The sequence below is a fragment of the Ursus americanus genome, chromosome 21 (assembly GCF_024610735.1).
Source record: "Ursus americanus isolate L20-20 chromosome 21, mUrsAme1.1.p, whole genome shotgun sequence".
Taxonomy (NCBI): Eukaryota; Metazoa; Chordata; class Mammalia; order Carnivora; family Ursidae; genus Ursus; species Ursus americanus.
The window spans coordinates 26492541-26512004 of NC_142147.1; the positions used below are offsets into that span (position 1 = coordinate 26492541).

At 42.8% G+C, this 19464-nt stretch overlaps 1 protein-coding gene across 6 annotated transcripts in view; it reads left to right on the forward strand.

Annotated features, from left to right (window-relative positions):
- Nucleotides 1-19464, forward strand: part of PKD1L3 (polycystin 1 like 3, transient receptor potential channel interacting) — a 60586-nt gene that overhangs the window by 28727 nt on the left and 12395 nt on the right. For all 6 annotated transcript variants that reach the window (XM_087870563.1, XM_087870562.1, XM_087870565.1 and 3 more), the window contains 9 exons: nt 1036-1182; nt 2707-2903; nt 3236-3435; nt 3897-4077; nt 4679-4871; nt 4972-5206; nt 8987-9086; nt 11536-11673; nt 12373-12558. In XM_087870563.1, coding sequence (XP_087726689.1) covers nt 1036-1182; nt 2707-2903; nt 3236-3435; nt 3897-4077; nt 4679-4871; nt 4972-5206; nt 8987-9086; nt 11536-11673; nt 12373-12558 — 1577 coding nt within the window. The remainder of the gene's footprint in view (nt 1-1035; nt 1183-2706; nt 2904-3235; nt 3436-3896; nt 4078-4678; nt 4872-4971; nt 5207-8986; nt 9087-11535; nt 11674-12372; nt 12559-19464) is intronic.

A 19464-nucleotide genomic window follows, 5' to 3' on the forward strand; every position in this document is an offset into this window, starting at 1 on the left:
GGTACTCACCCAAGATATGTGAAAAAGCATGTCCGTTCCAAGACTTATGCACATCCGTTCATAGCAGCTGTGTCAATAGTTACCTGAAACTAGAAACAGCACGAGTGTCCATCAGGTGAGTGAAGAAACATGTTAGCGTGTTCATTCAAAGAAATGCTACCCACCAACAAAAAGAACAGTCCGATCCATACAGTGACATGGATGAATCTCCAAGACATTATACCAAATAAAAGAAGCCAGACACAAAAGAAGACACGCCATATGAATCCACATATATGAAATTCTTTTTTTTTTTTTTTTTTAAAGATTAGAGAGAACACAAGCAGGGGGAGTGGCAGGTAGAGGGAGAAACAGGCTCCCTGCTAAGCAAGGAGCCTGATGCGGGACTCGATCCCAGGACCCCGGGATCATGGCCTGAGTCGAAGGCAGACACTTAACCGACTGAGCCACCCAGGCACCCCACATATATGAAATTCTAAAAACGGCAAACTAGTCTAAGAGATAGCACATCAGTGGTCATGTGGAGCCAGGGGTAAGCCTGAGGGGGGGCTGACTGGAAGGGGGCCCAGGAAAATTTGGGGGGAGATAATTTGATGGTGGTGGTATGTACACTGTTTACATTTCTCAAAATGTATTGAACTGTACAGTTAACAGACCCCAACAGGATGAGAAGTCATTAATATGAACATTGAAAATCACTCCCCACCCCCCAGGTACGCCCCCTCAGGCCCTCGTGACAGAAGACGGAGGCAGGTGGGCTACCTGAAGAGGCGGCAGGGCACCGGCACGTGTGAACAAGGAAAGTTAAGGGAAACATCACACACCGGAGTGTTGCTAAGTGATAGAAGTCTGCATTCTGGTTTTGATACGTGAATTCCCTCAGAGGTCGGAAAGGGGCAAATTGGATCAGCTCTTGTTTCTTTCTTTAGTTTTTACCTCACAGTGAAAAGAACCCATTTACTGACAGCGCAAGATTACTTCTTGTTACAGCAACGGGTTCGTGCCCACCCCCCTAACATCTTTATTTTACCGTAGGTACGTAAACCAGGTCATCGTCAGTGACATGGCAGGTAAAAGGAAATGGTACTTCCTCTGCAACTGTTGGCTGGCCGTGGACCTCGGAGAGCACGAGCGTGACCGGGTTTTCATGCCAGTCTCAGAGAAAGAACTCTTTTCCTTTAGGTATTGGTGGGAAATGTATTCTGTAGGTCTCTGCGGCTCTGTTTTTCTTCATTCTTCTTTCTGCTGCTCAGATGGGATAATTCCAATTGATCTATCTTGAGGTTTGCTGATTCTTTCTTCTGCCTGCTCAGATCTGCTCTGGAGCCTGTGTTTTTCAACTCGAGACTTTTTGTGTGGTTCTTTTAAAAAATAATTTCTGTGTGTTTATTGATGTTTTCTATTTGGTAAGACACTATTCTCACTTTCCTTTAGTTCTTTAGACATGGTTTTCTTTGGTCTTTTGAATACACTTAAAATAGCTGACTTAAAGTCTCTTTCTAGTATATCCAGTGTCTTGGCTTCCTCAGGGACAGTGTATTTATTGCTCTGTGTGTGTGCACATGTGTGCGTGCACGCATGCGTGAGTGAGAGATACTTTGTTGTTCCTTTGGTGTCCTGTGATCTTTTGTTGAAAACTGAATATTTTGTTTTTTTATTATTAATTTTTAAAAGATTTTGTTTATTTGTCCGAGAGAGCACAAGCAGGAGAAGTGGCAGGCAGAGGGAGAGGGAGAAACTGAGCAAGGAGCCGGAGACAGGACTCGATCCCAGGACCCTGGGATCATGACCCGAGCCAAATGCAGACACTTAACTGACTGAGCCACCCAGGCATCCCAAAAACTGAACATTTTCAATAATAGAACATGGTGATGCTGGAAATCAGATTTCCTTTCCCTGCCCCAGGATTTGCTGTTCTTAGTGGTTGTCATTGTTGTCTGGTTAGTGACTTTTCTGAATGAATTCTGTATTCTTCGTCATGGCATGCCACTGAAGTTTCTGCTCAGTTTCGTGGTCAGTTAGTGTTTGGACAGAGATTTTGTAAATGCCCGGAACCAATAAATCTCTGTCTTCGCTGCGGGGTTTTGTGTGCCTGTTGAGGGGTGCCTTCGACACTCTCCCTTCCCCCACCCTATGAAACACTTCTAGCTCCAGTTACCCTACAAGAGGCAAACTCCGCCTGTGTACTGCCTTCTGCCGGACTTGGAGCCCAGAAATCCTGTGACTTCCCTGCTCGTCATTTTTTTTAATTCCTTTTCTCCTCCTCGGAGATACTTATCCTATTTTTTAAGCCCAGTCAATATTTTTTATTCTTTCTTGTGTCTTATTGATCGTTCCTCCACATTTGGAGTAGATAGAGCAGGTGGTCAAAGTATGAATTTACCAAACTATCTTGAGTGCAAGCCTGATGCTTTTGTAGAGCAAAAGATTTATCAAACTCTTAGCTAAAAAAAAAAAAAAAAAAAAAAAAAAATTTATTTTTAATTTTAAGCTCTCATACAATATAAATTAACCTTATCCTCAAAAACCTTGCATCCTAAAATCACAATAGAATCACGTTGCCATGTCACTTGAAAGCATCTTTGTAGAGTGTTGGATAGTGGCTGAGTTGCTGCTATGAGCTTGTTGCCGGGCAAACCACATCTTCGTCCAGGACGCTGTCAGGATGAAAACTCAAGTCTGTCCTGTTCTAATGTATCTTCTTAGACACCTGTTCTCCACCCTCGTTGTGGAAAAGCTCACCCAGGATTATCTGTGGCTGTCAGTCTTAACTCGACATCCCTGGAACCAGTTCACGAGAGTCCAGAGGCTCACTTGCTGCATGACGTTGCTTCTGTGCAACATGGTCGTCAACGTTATGTTCTGGAAGAGAAGCAGCACCACTGCCGAGAGAGACGAGCAAGGTATGGGTGAGCCCGATGTGTGGTGTCGGTGGTGTGTAATCCTTTTACTGTACTGCACCCTCCTTCCTTTCAGGGTCAGAAACAGAGTCCTGATGCGCCTTTGTTTTTCCTTTGCTGCCCTAACCTTTGAATAGTCTAACAGATTTCCGCACCGTTCCCATTCATGAATGAGTGAAGCAGCCTGGGGAACGCACGGGGATCTTCACTGCCATGATGATGGCCTCCTTGGATAATCATGGTTAAATTGCCAAATAAATACCTAAACCTGGGAGAGGAATGACTGAGATGACTTCATCTTGAGAATGAAGTTTGATGTAATGCTTTTCTTCCAGTGGGTCCATTTCCTGTGACCTGGTCTCAGCTGATCGTCAGCATCCAAACTGCTGTCCTCCTCTTCCCAGTCAATCTTGTAATTGGGAGCCTCTTCCCGCTGATCCAGCCACAGGAACCCCTGCCTGTCTTTCCTCCCAGCCAAGCCTCCTGCCCCTCAGATGCAACTTTTGAGCCTCTGTCTCTCACGAAGGTGGCTGAGGTAAGCTTGGTGTCTAATTTATAGTTAGAAGGGGGGCCCTGCTTCTATGTGTAGTGAGAAAGGCCAGTGGAGAGGATGTTCTAGAAGGCTTGAGGGTCTTATTAACCTTGATAGCTTTTCCCTAATTCCTGTCCCCTGGGCCACGATGCCTCACGCCCCTCGTCTCTCCTCTCGATGTCTTCTGAGGACTGGTTGTGATGCAGAAGATACTGCTCTCGAGTTTTCATTGGTGATGTTTGATCCAACTGTCCCTTCTTTCATTCTGTATTCCCTCGTAAAACTAGTTTTGAAGTTACTGTGAGGTGACTTCTTTCTGAAAAAGGAGAAAGAAATTGAAAAATGGAGGTTCTTTCCACTGAGCATTTGCCTCTCCAAGTAAAGAGATGACCTTCCCATCTCTAACTGCTCACAGTCCTGGGTGAATATCAGACTGACTTTTCTCGTCTTGGGTCCTCATTCAGGAATTAAAGGAGACTGTGGGATTCCTGCTCAGGAGAAACACATACCTACTGTCAGAGTGGGAACAATCTTTATGGACGTCTCACAACATTAGCAAGATGGCACAGCTCTTAGCCAGCCTCATCTGTTCTCACTTGAAGGGTCACGGCTCTCATCAGCAGGCAGGACCCCATCAGGCAAATGGTAAACCTCCGCAGGTTTTAGTCACTGATCTGTTATCTGCCTCCCACTCCCTTGCCTGCCTCTTAGTCCCTCCCACCTCTCGGCATAACCAACAGGATGATACAACCTTCTGCTTTTCATTTTCTTTAAGCTTCCAGTATAGAGCTGATAGCTTTCGAGACAATATATCTGGTGATACGGAATAAAGGATTAAGGAAGAACCCACAAAATGCCCTCTGGTTCAGACCCCCTCATACTCCATCTGCTTTGCTGGGGGCTCTTGAGACTTGTCATTCTTTCTCTTCTATGGAATAGTGAGATTAGCTGATTTATGGAATCTCGAATATAGTTTGCCCCCCTGGGCACTTATGCAGTTCTGGTGAAAAAAGCCCAACTAGGTTTAAATTTTTATTTGCTTCTAGATCAAAAGTTGTTTTTAATTAGTCTGGATCAAAGTGTAGAATTTTAGAAATTGTTAGCAATTCCCCAGCGTGCTCAGAGTAGATGGTAATAATTGTTGGGTCCAGTCTCCACGGACTGGGAAGCGTCAGCTCCTCATCAGTGAATGAGTTGCTGCCCTCGCCAGGAAGGGTGACGTGGGAGCCCCGGGCTGTATCTGCAGCGGTTCCTGAAAGCCACCACCATCTCTGCTGCTACCTGCTCGGAGTTCTGCAGCGGCTGCAGTCACACCTACGCGCCCTGGGTCCCACCCCGGCCAACCAGCCTCGTGACGTCCTCGATGCCACCAACCGACTGCAAAACCTCCAGGAGCTCTTGGAAACACATATTTTTTCCACAGATCAGGGGCCCTCCAGGTACTGCCCAGCCCCAGCCTTCCCCGATCACCCGGAATCTTCCAGAGCCTCTCTCTCAGCTGTTGGCTTTCAGATGATTCCTTCAACCTCTGTTCTTAAGGGAGGCCACCAGTTTCCCCATCCTGAGCCCAGAAGAAGGGAAGAAGCCCGTCGCTAATGGCCTGCCCAGAGGGTTGATTTGCATCAGCTGGCTCCTCCTGGGTGTCACTGGCCTGGCTGCAGCCTTTTTCACTGCACTGTATAGCCTGGACCTGACCAAAGACCAAGCTACCAGCTGGGTTACATCGGTGATATTATCAGTGCTTCACAACCTCTTCATCAGCCAGCCGGTCAAGGTGGGTGAAAAACGGGTTGTACCGGCATGGGGGGGGGGGGACCCACTCGCGTTGCAGGTAGCTCGCTTGGGAAAATGAGATCCTTGGGCATCAGTTCAAAGTGCCTAACGGTTCTGACAATGTGACCGAAAAAAAGAAAACAACAGAAATAGGCAGAATGACATTTCAGGTATGTGTGAAGTCACAGAAAAAACTAATGAGAACTAATAGGCTAGTAGAAGGAGAGCAGAAAAGGATTGCCAAGAAGGGACAAGTAAAAAAAATCAATCCACAGCAAACTACTTTGGAAAAAAAAAAGCACCAGGAGACTTAATTTTTAAAAACTTTTTTTTAAAAAGATTTTCTTTATGAAAGAGAGCGCACAAGCAAGGGGAGCAGCAGGCAGAGGGAGAAGCAGGCTCCCCGCTGAGCAGGGAGCCCGATGTGGGACTTGATCCCAGAACCCCGGGATCATGACCTGAGCCCAAGGCAGGTGCTTAACTGACTGAGGCACCCAGGCGTCCCAATTTTTATAAATGTCTAAGAAAAATGCCAAGCCCACAGAAATGTGTGGAAAATGGTCTGATGAATTCTACTCTTCTGTTCGCCAGTTTCAACAATCGCTTCATTACCAAAACAAGCCAGTCTTGTTCCATGTATTTTGAAAGACTCTCATGTCATATCATTTTATCACTTTTTAGTGTATATGTTTCTAAAAGATAAGCATTCCTCTTTTAAAAACATAAAAATCATTATCACACTACTGTCTTCATATTTACACAATATGAATGTACCTTATACTAAGAAAGGGTTAAGATGGTAAGGTTTTTGTTATGTGTATTTTATCACCTTTTCTTAGAGTCCTTGTTCCAGTTTTCCTAGTTGTCTCCTAAATGTTTATTTTATGGTTACTGTGTTCAAATCAAGGTTCAAATAAGGTCCATGTGTTGCAGTTAGTTAGTGTGTCTCTTGAGCACTTTCTATGCTAAATCTGCAGGCGCCGCCTCCCTTCCATCACTCTCCATTCTTGGTATTTATCGCAGGGCATTTGTTGAAGAAACCACATTTTGTCTGGTAGAGTTTTCAACATTCTGGGTTTTGGTGACGGGATTGCTTCTGCTTTAAGAACCTTTGAGGATGGGCCTGAGCTCCCACGAGCAAAACCTGGGGAGCTCTTAAAACTAGACATTCAGGCCTCATCCAGACCAATTAAATAGTAATCTCTGGAGATGGGTTCCAAGGCCCCACACGTTTAATATCTCCCAGGTGATTCTGGTGCAAGTCCCATCTGAGACCCCGCCCATCCCGGGGAGAACAAGGTGTAGGTGGATCTTAATGAAAAACGGCTGGAGGGCGGGCGCCCGGCTGCCTCAGTCAGTGGAGCATGCGACTCTCGATCTCACGGTTAAGTTCGACTCCACATCGAACTTAAATTTTTTTACTTAAATTTTTTTAAATCTTAAAAAAAAAAAAAAAACTGGAGGAGACAGACCAAAAAAATAACAAGCTCTCTTCAGGAGATCCAGTTGTATCAAACACACAAAGGGTTTCAGGAAATGAAAAGTAATTTACCAAATTTTAAAATTCACTAGTTGGGTTGAAGGAGAGGTCACTAATGGGACTCAAATTAATGACCAGGAAAATCAAATAAACTAAAGTAATACAAAACATGAAATACGTATATAAAAGTACTGAGAAAGAAGAGACTTGGATACTAGATCCGGGGCACTTGGCGTGCAGGTCATAGGAGTGGTGATAATTAATCCACTGTTGCAAAGAAATAGCGAATTTATATTGAGAGGCCTCAACTAGTGGCAGGCACAGTCAATTTTAAAAAACATGCTGAAATGGAGGATAGTTCTGGAATGGGGCCTACGAGTCTGCGTTCTGGCAGCTTCCCAGGGGATGCCGATGGGGCTGGTCAATGGACCACACTTGGAGCAGTATCATGCTGAATCCAGCTTCTATGCAAAAGTCAGTATCACGAAGAAAACTAAGACGGAGGAGTGCTCTAGATCCTTTGAATAAATAAGACTTTTTAAATATGGCTAGGTTATTATACGAGGAAATTATTGAGACTTTGCCTAAGTGTGGAGATAGAACGTCCTGGTTTTTAGGTGACACATGCTTGCTTGCATGCAGGCAGTCCTCCTCTGCGCTGTTTCGGTGTGTGTGAATTTTAGTTACATGGTTTAAATAAGAGCGGTGTCCCAGCAACACAGTTCAAATATCATTTACCGTGGTCTTTTACCTGTGGGTGATTGCATGAAGTCCGAACTGCTGCTAGCTCTACAGTCCGCAGATCCCTCTCTCAGTAACAGCTGGGCAACATGATCAGCGAGCAGTTGTGTCACTTTCAGTGTGTGGACGATCGGGCACCTGTTACCCAGAAGAGGTGCAGAGAGCAAAGTGTATGGCCGTGTTGTCTCCTTGTCTCTCAGCTGTAAACCCCTGTGACATTTAAAAAAAAAATAAAAGTTATCAAAAGAGGCGGTTGGCCAACAAAGATGTAAATGCAACAGGGGGTCCTGGCTGGCTCGGTCAGTGGAGCCTGTGACTCTTGATCTCGAGGTCGTGAGTTCAAGCCCCATGTGGGGTGTAGAGATTACACAAATAAAACTTTAATAAGTAAATAAAAATAAAAGAGGCAAAAACATAATACATGATAATGCCAGGGATAAAGAGCACTCACTGCTGGTTGAGGAAAATGTGATACAGAGTAAAAGCCTTCAAATTCTGCATCCCCTTGAGTAAGCGTCACTTCTAAGGACCTATCCTAAGAAAATTCAGAGTACCTCATTTAAAAAATAAATAAAATTGACAGCAATGTAAATGCCCAAAAATAAGACACTGCTAAATTTATGAGACAGCCATATCCATAAAATGGAATGCCAAGAAACCTTTAAAAATGTTAAAATGTAGTGATGTTGGAAAGCTAGTCTGGGTATGTTAATACAAAAGTGATTAAAGGATATAGTCCAAATTTTAAGGTTTTCCTAAAATCTCTTTTTTCCCAAATTTTTATAATGTATATCACTTCAGTTTTTAAAAAAGTTGCAGGAGAGTGTTGGGGAAAAAATATAAAAAGAAGGGAAGAGATGGAAGCCAGTGTATTGGACTAGTTATTGGTATCGCTACAGTGTTGAATTTGGTTGGACCCAGGGCCAAGTGGACTTGCTACTTTTTCCCTCAATCTAGTCCAGGGACTGTCCACCAGAGGGCGACCTTAGGTCTCCAGAGCAGACACACCCAGCATTGCCACCTCTGAAAAGGGTTGTGCGGCAGGGGCTGGAGACAGCACACTTGTCCTCTATTCTCCTGAAGATTGGAGCACTTTCTTCCCCTCCGTTGAAATTAAAGGACTGGGAGAAACTTGTTGCATATGTAACTGATACTTAAGGTCTTACTCAGTTCTAAGATCCCATGACTTCTTGAGCAAAAACAGAGACGTAATCCTTGAAAATTTTAAAAGTGTAGCTTCTCCAGTCCAGCTTGTCAGCCGTCTTCCAAGGACAGGTGCTCTTAAGTAACTTCACAGATCATCACAAATCATTCAGTTTAAGCTTTCCTAGCCAAGCAGCTTGAGGACTACAGGCAAAAATATAAATATTAATGTTATATTAACCAGGTCCCTATGATCATGCATAAATAATCATGAAACTCGCTAATTCTCAGTTTTCCATGATAGTAGAGGGCCAAATAATGGAAATGTATTAATCATACCTTCACGGTTACGTGATGGCATCGCCTTGGGTGCCGTGGTATCCGCCGCTTCGTTTCTCCTGTGGTCTTCCTGTCTAGGCGGTCTTCCTCGCGCTGTTCGTCTCCCTCGTGCTGACCCGGATGCCGTGGCTTACCAAAGAGAAGGAGCAACAAACAAGGAGGATCTTGGCACTCTGGGGTAATTCAAGTAGTTCTAACTACCGACACCTGATTTTGCAAGGAGCAAATGTCATCAGAACAGTGGCCCTCTAGCCGCGTCACCACCTCAGATTTACCTACGCAGGGATCTTGTCTCGTTAGCTGGCTGCTCCTTCACCGCCGCCCAAGGCGAACCGGTGCGTCACCAGCACTCGTGCGTTCTCCCCAAGACCCTCTCATGCTCTCTCCGTCCCCTGCCTCTCGTCTGTGTCCTACGTCTCCTCCCAGGGCTTTCTCGCTCCGAGCCCCAGAGGCCATTTCCGGCCGCTCACTGTCGCAGCTGGATACCTGCACATGTGTCAGGTCAGACATGCCCCAGTCAGGGTGGCCTGCCCCGCAAACCAGCTTCTTTATGATATTTTCTCATTTTTTAAAAAAGATTTATTTATTTACTTATTTATTTGACACAGAGAGAGAGAGAAGGAGGGGCAGATGGAGAGGGAGAGATAATCCAAAGCAGACTCTGCACCAAGCGCAGAGCCCGACCTGGGGCTGATCTCACAACCCAGAGATCATGACCTGAGCCCAAACCAAGAGTCAGGCGCTTAACTGACTGCACCACCCAGGCACCCCTGTATTTCTCATTTCAGTTAAGAACATCCCCACCCTCTAAAAATGTCAGAGTAATCCTAAATTCTTAGTCCTCACATTCAGTCTCCAAGCCTGAGGGAAACTACCCTCTAAATAACTGACTGGAGCCTCGCCTATCACGCAGACGAACCTCACGGACACCATGGTGAGCAGAGAAGTTAATACTGTAGTCGTGGAAAATAGCGCATATACATACGTATATAGACATAAATATATACGTATATGTATATATGTATAAATATACACATGAGTGTGTGTATATATATTTTTTTTAATAAAGAAATGCATGGGAGTGATAAACTCAAATTCAGGATTAGATTAGCTCTCTGAAGAAAAGAAAGGGATACCATCACAGATAAACACTAACGACTCTGTAAGTGGCAAGCACTCTATTTATTTCAGAGAGAGAGAGCGTGAGCAGTAGGGGGAGGGAGGGAGAGAATCTTAGGCAGGCTCCACGCCCAGTGGTGAGCCCGATGCAGGGCTCGATCTCACAACCCCGAAAATACGACCTGAGCTGAAATCAAGAGTTGGATGCTTAACTGACTGAGCCACCCAGGCACCCCTAATTTTTGTATTTTTATTTATTTTAAATAATCTCTACACCCAACATGGGATTCAACTCATGACCCTAACATCAAGAGTCACACACTCTTCTGACGAGCCAGCCGGGCACCCCATGCAATCACTTCTTAAGCTGAGTGGTAGACACATTACTAAGGGGTAGGCACCCCATTCCTTACAAGATCTTTAAAAATGAATCTAATTTCAAACTTTTCTTAGCTCTCCTTTCATTTATCTGTGCTCTTGAGTTGCTGTTCCCTCTGCCTAAAAGGCCTTTTTTTTTTTTTAAAGCAATGACTTTTTTTTTTTCTTGTCCATCTGGAGAATTGTATCTGACTCCTCCTTCAAAAGAAATGTCAAGCTTCCCTCTATGACACCTTCTCTGACTTCCTCGGGAGATTTAGTCTTTTTGGTGATTCCCCAAGCACTGGGCACATACTTGCTGGTGAGTTTTATGTCCTGTTCCAATCCCTTCTCTCTCTCCATCTTGGTTTGCATGCCTCTAGCTACCTCTCACAGTGTGGTCTGCAGACGAGCAGGCTCGACATCACCTGGAATTTTCAGAAATGCACCATCTCCGGCCTCACCCCAGAATCTGCATTGGAACACAGTCTCAGGTGATTCCCGTGCACGTTGACGTTTGAGAAGCACCGCTGTAGAACAGTTCTCCCAACGTGTGGGTCACTGACTAGTCCCAGATAAATGCAGAAATTGAGAGCAAAGTTAGAAAGGTTTATAGCATTTGGACCAATTTTAGACATATTGTATCTAATTTTCAAAATGGGATTTGGATTTTACATGCTCCTGTTTTACGTCATTCTTCTAGCAATCAATTTTTGTTGTATTTTATAGCAGTATCAGTCCCCAAGGTGCCTGGGGGGTGTGTCATTTGAGTGTCCCACTCTTGGTTTTGGCTCAGGTCATGCGTCATCTCGGGATCTTGGGATCCAGCCCCCTTCAGTGGGCTCCACGCTTAGGGCAGAGCCTGGTTAAGATTCTGTCTCTCCCTCTGCCTCTCCTCCTGCCCCACCCCCACCCACGCACACACGCTCTCTTTCTCTCTCAAATCTTAAAAAAAAAAAGTATCAGTCCTCCGTGAATTGGAATTTTTAAGTCCTTCACAATAGTTGGAGAAGTGCCACATAGATGGGTTTATTCTTTTTTTTCTTCAGCATTTAATAGGAGGTACTCACAGTAGAGTTTCAGCAACTGTTGATGAATAACTCCTTAATGAAATATAACTATTTCTTGGCCTACATTTGAATTTTTGACAGCAAAATGTCCACCATTAACTGGTTCAAGAGATAAGAACAACCCGGTCTATATAGCTCCAGCTATCAACAGTCCGGTGGCACGCCCGAAAAGAACCTTGAAAGAGAAGAAACTCTTCAGGCTGACAGGAGATATTTTGGGTATGGAGAGCAAACAGTAATGTGTCAGTCCTACAGCCCAGGTCCCAGCAAAGGGGGAGGGAGAAGAAAATGAAAATATAGAACAGTGAAAAACTATCTTAAAATACTGACCTTGGAAAAAAAATGGACTCCAAGGCTGTGTGGTAAATGGGAAGACACGTGAACTCAGGAGTCGTGAGATGTCAGTGTGTGCTTGAATCAGTCCTTTCCTCTGGCACAGAGCGTAATAACACAGCATACTCTGGACACTTCCCAGGCTGGAGGAAGAGTGAATATGCTTTCAAAAGTGGCAGTCCTCTCAGTGCAGGGGAACCAGTCAGCAGTGTGTGGATTATTGGATTTCCTGGACCAAAGAAGGCCAGTTCTGTGTTTATCTGCCTTCCCTTTCTTGTGAACACAGTCTGTAGAGAGAGAGAAAGGTTGGGGGCGGGAGTACATTTAGTTATAAGAACTAAAATACAGCAATTTTCATGTGGGATTTTGTGTACCTTATTTCAAGTAAAATTTCTGATTAGTGGCAGAATAATTCTGGGAAGGAATATATCAATATTTGCAGGTACCACTATGTGCTAAATATGTTGGTTCGTCTGTTTACAGCTCTTACGTGGAATTGCCAAAGCTTAGGAACCATGAAAGAGAAGGTGTAGAGAATTTCTAAGTTAACAACTCAACTGATTTTTTTTTCCTCCTCTATCCTAGTACAAATCCTCTTCCTTACCTTGTTGATGACTACAGTCTACTCAGCACAGAACTCGAATAGGTTTTACCTCCATCAAGCTATCCAGAAAAGTTTTTCCCACCGTTTCTCAGAGATCAGACTCCTTAAGCATTTCTACCTGTGGGCCAATCGCACCCTCCTTCCTAACCTTTATGGGGATTACAGAGGTACGGACACAGCCTTGGGCCCCAGCCTCTTGGACGCTTCTTGGTCAATATTTTCTACCAGTTTCCAACACTTTGTTGTAACTTTTGATCTTAAATAAGCTGTATTCTGGAAATTGTTGCATTTATTTATCTCAGGATTGGTGGCTTCCTTTTAGCATTTAGAATATCTCCTAAGTTCCTGGGGAAAGAAACCTAAAGGCATGTTCATCTCAGTAAAGGTGTTTTTGGTGCATTTAGGAGAGTTTTTACAGGTGGCAACTCCTATGCCTTGCATGTTGATTCTTTTTTTTTTTTTTTTTAGATATTTATTTATTTATTTGAAGAGTGTGTGTACCAGTGGTGGGGAGGAGCAGAGGGAGAAGGAGAGAGTAAATCTCCAGCCGACTCCACGCTGAGCACGGAGCCCAATGCAGGGCTCAGATGAGGGGCTCGATCTCACGACCCTGAGATCATGATGTGAGCTGAAATCAAGAGTCGGACTGAGCCACCCAGGTGCCCTGCGTGTTGATTCTTTCCAGTTCAGTTATGGATGGTGAGAGTTCTAGGTTCGGGGCACATTCTGTTTGCAGTCTGTAACTCTGTGCTGAATAAAGTACTGACCAAATAAAAAGTGACTCGAGCCCTGGGCGGCGAAGGCTAGTGCCATCATGATAGGCATGGTCCTCCTTTCAGCCTCCTTGGTCCTGCAGGATAGTGTCCAAAAGCACAGACTCAGAAACCAGGTTCAGATCCTGGCGCTCTACCTGTTAGCAGTGCGTTCTTGGGTAAATTACAACCTTTTGTGGCTCAGTTTCCCCATCTGTATGATGAGGATAATCTTAGGACCTGCCCTATAAGATTGATGTGAAGATTAAAGACTCAGTAGATCCTAGAACAATGTCTGACCCATAGTATACACTAGATAAGTGTTCACTGTTGTTATTATTAACTGAGGCAGTTGGGGCTCTGGCTAATCGCCTAGAACCATGGAGTGTCCCTGAGTTACCCGGACATGCTAAGAGCAACAGAAATCTGTAGATAGAGATGAAGAAGTAGAATTAAGTAGACCTGAGGTGAAAAGCAGTAAAAATTGGCCCTAATGTGGCCCTCTTCAACTACTACCAAATCTTTACTTGCAATTTTTTAAAAAATTTTTTTCCAAGATTTTATTTATTTGAGAGAGAGAGCATGAGCAGGAGGAGGGGCAGAGGCAGAGGGAGAAGCGGACTCCCTGCTGAGCAAGGAGCCCGATGGAGAATTTGATCCCAGGACCCTGAGATTATGACCTGAGCCAAAGGCAGATGCTTCACCGACTGAGCCACCCAGGCGCACCTATTTATTTTTTTTAAAGGTTTGCTAATTTATTTTAGAGAGCGAGCACGTGCAAACATATCTGCAAGATGAATACCTTGGATGTGCTCAAGTGTGTATATGTTCTTAATTTTAAAAGATATTGCCAGTCTTCTCGTTATTGTACCAATTAATGCTCCCATGAGCAATGTCTAGGAGTCTACCCGCATCCCCAACAGCCCAGTGAAAACTGGTGTTTTCGAACAATACCCAGAGCTCTGGAATAGATGAAAGGCTTTGCAAGTGCCCTCATGAGAAAATGCAAGTCAGAACTGGAGGAAGGTACCATTTTCCACCTCTCATTTGTGCAAACCTTGCCTCTGCTCTTGCCCTTCTTCATTCCATCCTCCCCGTAGTATTGTTTTCCGACATAAATCTGTATTCTTCCCCTGTTGAAAGCCTCCACTAGATTCCTAGCATACTTAAAATCTCAAATCCTTTCCAGAGCTTACAGGGGACTGCCCAGCCCAGCCCCTCGCTACGTCCGGTACCTTTGCTCCTACCCCCAGACCTTCCTCCTCTCCCCTTCAGCCATGCAGGCTTTTGTGCCTTCCTACACGCCGCCGAGCATGTTCTCCCCTCCGGGCCTTGGAACGTGCTGATGCCCTATAGACATCTGCATCAGGTGCTCCGAACTTGGTCGTGGTCTCTGTCACAAGCCACTCCTCAGAGAAGCTTTCTCTAATCCTTCCTTATAGATGGATAGCACTGTTCCCTCCCCACCACCCTCTATCCCTCATCCGACCTAATTTTTGTTCATAGCGCTATCATGACCTGGATATTGTTTGGTTATTGCCCGTCTCTTTTTCCTCCTCAAATGTGTGCTGTCTGTGGACAAGGATGGACAACGAAGGACAAGGACAAGGATGCTCTTTCCTCCACTCTGCTCCTGGCACCTAAGGCAGGTGTGGTATGTGTGCACTCAGTGCCTGTCGACCGAGGGGCGCCTGGGTGGCTCAGTTGGTTAAGCGTCTGCCTTCGGCTCAGGTCCTGATCGCAGAGTATGGTGTGAAGTGATATCTCATTGTGCTTTTGATTTGCATTTCCCTGATGATTAGTGATTTTTGCATTGTTAGCCATTACATTATTCTTTAAAAAAATATGTATATTGAGGTCCTTTGCCCATTGTGAAATCAGTTATTTGGGTTTGGTTGTGAGGTATTTAGTTGTGTGAGTTTCGTATGTATTTTAGATATTGACCCCTTATTAGATGCATAATTTGCGAATATTTTCTCCCATTTCATAGTTCGCCTTTTTAATTAGATGTGCAGAATGTTTTAATTTGTTGTAGTTTCACTTGTTTAATTTTGCTTTTGATGTCCTGTCCCAAGAACTGCCAAGACCAGTGTCAAGGCGCTTTGCCTCTGTTTTCTTCTAGGAGTTTTACTGTTTCCGGTCTTAGAGTTAAGTTGGTAATCCATCTGGAGTTGATTGTTGTATGTGACATAAGGAAACGGTCCAGTTTCATTCTTTTGCGTACAGGCATCCAGCTTTTCCAGCACCATTTGTTGAAGAGACTGTCTTTCCCTGTTGTGAATACTTGGCACACTTCTCATAGATTAGTTGGCCGTATATGCATGAGTTAATTCTGGGCTCTCTATTTAGTTCCAGCATTCTGTGTGTCTGTTTTTATGCCAATTACCATACAGTTTTGATTACTGTGGCTTTCAAAGTATAGTTTGACATTAGGAAGTGTGATGCCTGCAGCACACAGTTTTCTTTCTCAAGATTACTTCAGCTATTTGGCGTATTGGGTGACGTTCATACAAACTTTAGGATTGTTCTTCTATATCTGTGGAAAAAAATGCCATTGAATTTTGATGGGGATTGCACTGAATTTGTAGATCATTTTGGGTGATATGGACATTTTAACAATATTCTTTCAACCCATAAACACAGGCTATCTTTGTTCGTGTCTTCATGTCTTTCATCAGTGTCTTAGTTTTCATTGTACAGATCTTTCACTTTCTCAGTTAAATTTACTCCTAAGTATTTTGTTCTTTTTGATGCTCTTGTAAATGAGATTGTTTTCTTATTTTCTTTATTAGGTCGTTCATTGTCAGTGTTAACAAAATGCAACTGATTTTTGTGTACTGATTTTATATCCTGCAACTTTACTAAGCTCATTTATTGGTTTTCATGGGTTTGTCTTTGTTTTTGTTTTGGTGGAGTCTATAGGGGTTTCTGTATATAAGATCATGTTAACTGTACTTGACAATTTAGTTCCTCCTTTCTGATTCGGATTCTTTTTATTTCTTTCCCTTACCTAATTTCTTTGGCTAGGACTTCCAATAGTATGTTGAACAGAAATAGCGAGAGTAGATACCTTATCTTATTCCTGACCTTAGAGGAAAAGATTTTAAAGTTCTCACGATTAGATGTGAGCTTGACATACATAGTCTTTATTATGTTAAGGAACATTCCTTCTATGCCTAATTTGTTGACAGTTTTTTGTCATGAAAGGATGTTGAGTTTTGTCAGACGTTCTTTCTGCATGAGACGATCATGTGATTTAATCCTTCATTCAGCTACTGTGGTGTATCATGTTCTTTGAACTGTGTATGTTGAATCATCCTTGCGACCCAGGGATAAATCCCACTGGGTTGCAGTGTGTGATCTTTTTAAATGTACTTTTGAACTTCGTGTGTTCACATTTTGTTGAGGAGTTTTGCATTTGTGTTCATCAGGGATATTGGCCTGTGATTTTTCTTTTCTTGTAGGTTTTGGTATGAGGGTAATGTTGGCCTCATAAAATGAATTTTGAACAGTTTCCTCCTTTATAATTTTGATGTTAATTCTTCTTTAAATGTTCAGTAGAATTTACCCATGAAGCTCTCTGGTCCCCGTGTTGTCTTCATTGGGAGGTTTTTGACCGTCTCCTTACTTGTTATTAGTCTGTTCAGATTTTCTATTTTGTCATTATTTAGGCTTAATAAGTTGTGTGTTTCTAGGAGTTTATCCATTTCTTCTAAGTTGTCCAGTTTTTTGGTGTACAATGGTTCATTGTAGTCTCTCATAATCCTTTGTTTTTGTGATACCAGTGTTAATGTCTCCTCTTTAATAATTTTATTTGAATCCTCTTTTTCTTGGTTTAGTCTAAAGGTGTGTCAGTTTTATCTTTCAAAAAATTTAATTTTTGTATTTTCTACTTATCTAGTCTTTATTTCATTAATTTCTCCTCTATATTATTTCTTTCCCTCTGCTAACTTTGGGCTTAGTTTGTTCTTCTTTTTTTTTTTTTTTTTAAAGATTTTATTTATTTATTCAACAGAGATAGAGACAGCCAGCGAGAGAGGGAACACAAGCAGGGGGAGTGGGAGAGGAAGAAGCAGGCTCATAGCGGAGGAGCCTGATGTGGGGCTCGATCCCATAACGCCAGGATCACGCCCTGAGCCGAAGGCAGACGCTTAACCGTTGTGCCACCCAGGCGCCCCAGTTTGTTCTTCTTTTACTAGATCCTTGAAGACCAAAGTTAGCTTGTTTATTTGAGATCTTTCTTTTTTCATAGAATAGGTGTTTATTGCTATAAAGTTCCCTCTTTAGAACTGCATTTGTTGCATCCCATAGTTTGGTTTGACATTTTACTTCCATTTTTGTTGGTCTGAAGGTACTTTTTAATTTTCTAATTTGACCCACTGTTTGTTCAGAAGTGTGTTGTTTAATTTCCATGTGGTTGTGAATTTTCCAATTTGCCTCCTGTTATTGATTTCTAATTTTATACCATTGTGGTGAGAAAAGATACTTGACATATATGCTTTCAGTCTCCTTAAGTTTGTCAAGACTTGCTATGTGGCCCAAAATAGGATCTATCCTGGAGAATGTTCCGGTGCGCGTGAAAAGAATGTGTATTCTGGTTGAATGGAGTGTTCTGTATGCATCTTTTAGGTCCACCTGGCCCATGGTGTTAACAAGTCTGCCATTTCCTTATTGATTTTCTGCCTAGATGATCTACCCATTGTTGAAAGTGGGGTTTTGAAGCCCCCTAGTGTTATTTTATTGCTCTTTATTTCTTCAATCAGGTAACATTTACTTTACATATTTAGGTGTTCCAATGTTGGGCACATATATATTTACAATTGTTTTGTCCTCTTTATGAAGTGAGCCCTGTATCACTTTATCACGCATGACCTTCTTTGTCTGTTGTGACTGAGTTTAACTGAAATTCTATTTTATCTGTTATAAGTTAGAGCTACTTCTGTTCTCTTTGGTTGCCATTTGCATGGAAATTTTTTTTCCGTACCTTCAGTTTCAGCCTGTATGTGTAGAGTCTCTTACAGGCAGTATATTATTGGATCTTGGACTTTTCTCTTCAGTCACTGTCTTTTGATTAAAGAATTTAATCTGTTGACATTTAATTATTGATAAGAACTTATTGCCACTTTATTGTTTTGCAGTTCCTTTCTTCCTCTTTTCTGCTCTTGCTATCTTTGTGATTTATTTTTTTGTAGTGGTATGCTTTAATTTCCTTCTCTTCATCTTTTTGCATCTATTTTAAATTTTGCTTCAGTGTTATCACAAGGCTTACATAAAACATCCTAAATTATAACAGTCTGTTTTAAGCTGAAAACAACTTAGCTTTAATCACATACAAAAACTCTACACTTTGAGGGGCCTGACTGGCTCAGTTGGTAGAGCATGTAACTGTTTATCTCAGGGTTGTGAGTTCAAGCCCCACATTGGATGTAGAGATTACTTAAAAAAAATAAAAATAGACAAGATTGTGCTGCCTGTACATTACAAAAAAAAAAACTCTACACTTCTCCTTTCTCTGTGCTTTATGCAATTGATGTCACACTGCCTTTTTTTGTTGTTGTCATCCATTAACATATTACTGTAGTGGTAGTTATTTTTAATACTATTGTCTTTAACTTTTATACTAAAGATAAAAGTTATTGGGGCTCCTGGGTGGCACAGCGGTTAAGCGCCTGCCTTCAGCTCAGGGCGTGATCCCGGCGTTACGGAATCGAGCCCCACATCAGGCTCCTCCGCTATGAGCCTGCTTCTTCCTCTCCCACTCCTGCTTGTGTTCCCTCTCTCACTGGCTGTTTCTCTCTCTCTGTCAAATAAATAAAATCTTAAAAAAAAAAAAGATAAAAGTTATTTACACACCATTACAGTATTACCAAATTCTGAATTAGACTATGCATCATTACCAGTTTTATACTTTTATGTTGTTACATAGCATTCCTTTCCTTTGAGCTAAAAGAATCCCCTCTAGCATCTCTTGTAAGACAGATCTGGTGGTGATGAACTCCCTAATCTTTTGTTTGTCTGGGAATATTTTTATCTCTCCTTCCCTTCTGAAGGACAGTTTTGTTGGGTATAGTGGTTTGGGTTGGCAGGTTTTTTTCTTTCAGCACTTTGAGTATATCATTCTACTCCCTCTGGCCTGCAAGATTTCTGCTGAGAAATCAGATAGCCTGTGGGGGTTTCTGTGTGTGTGTAAAGTTACTTTTTTTCCCCCTACTATTCTCATAATTCTGTCTTTGACTTTTAAAATGTGATAAACAATAATGTATCTCAGAGTAATCTTCTTTGGGTTGATCTGACTTGGGGTCCTTTGAGCTTCATGTACCT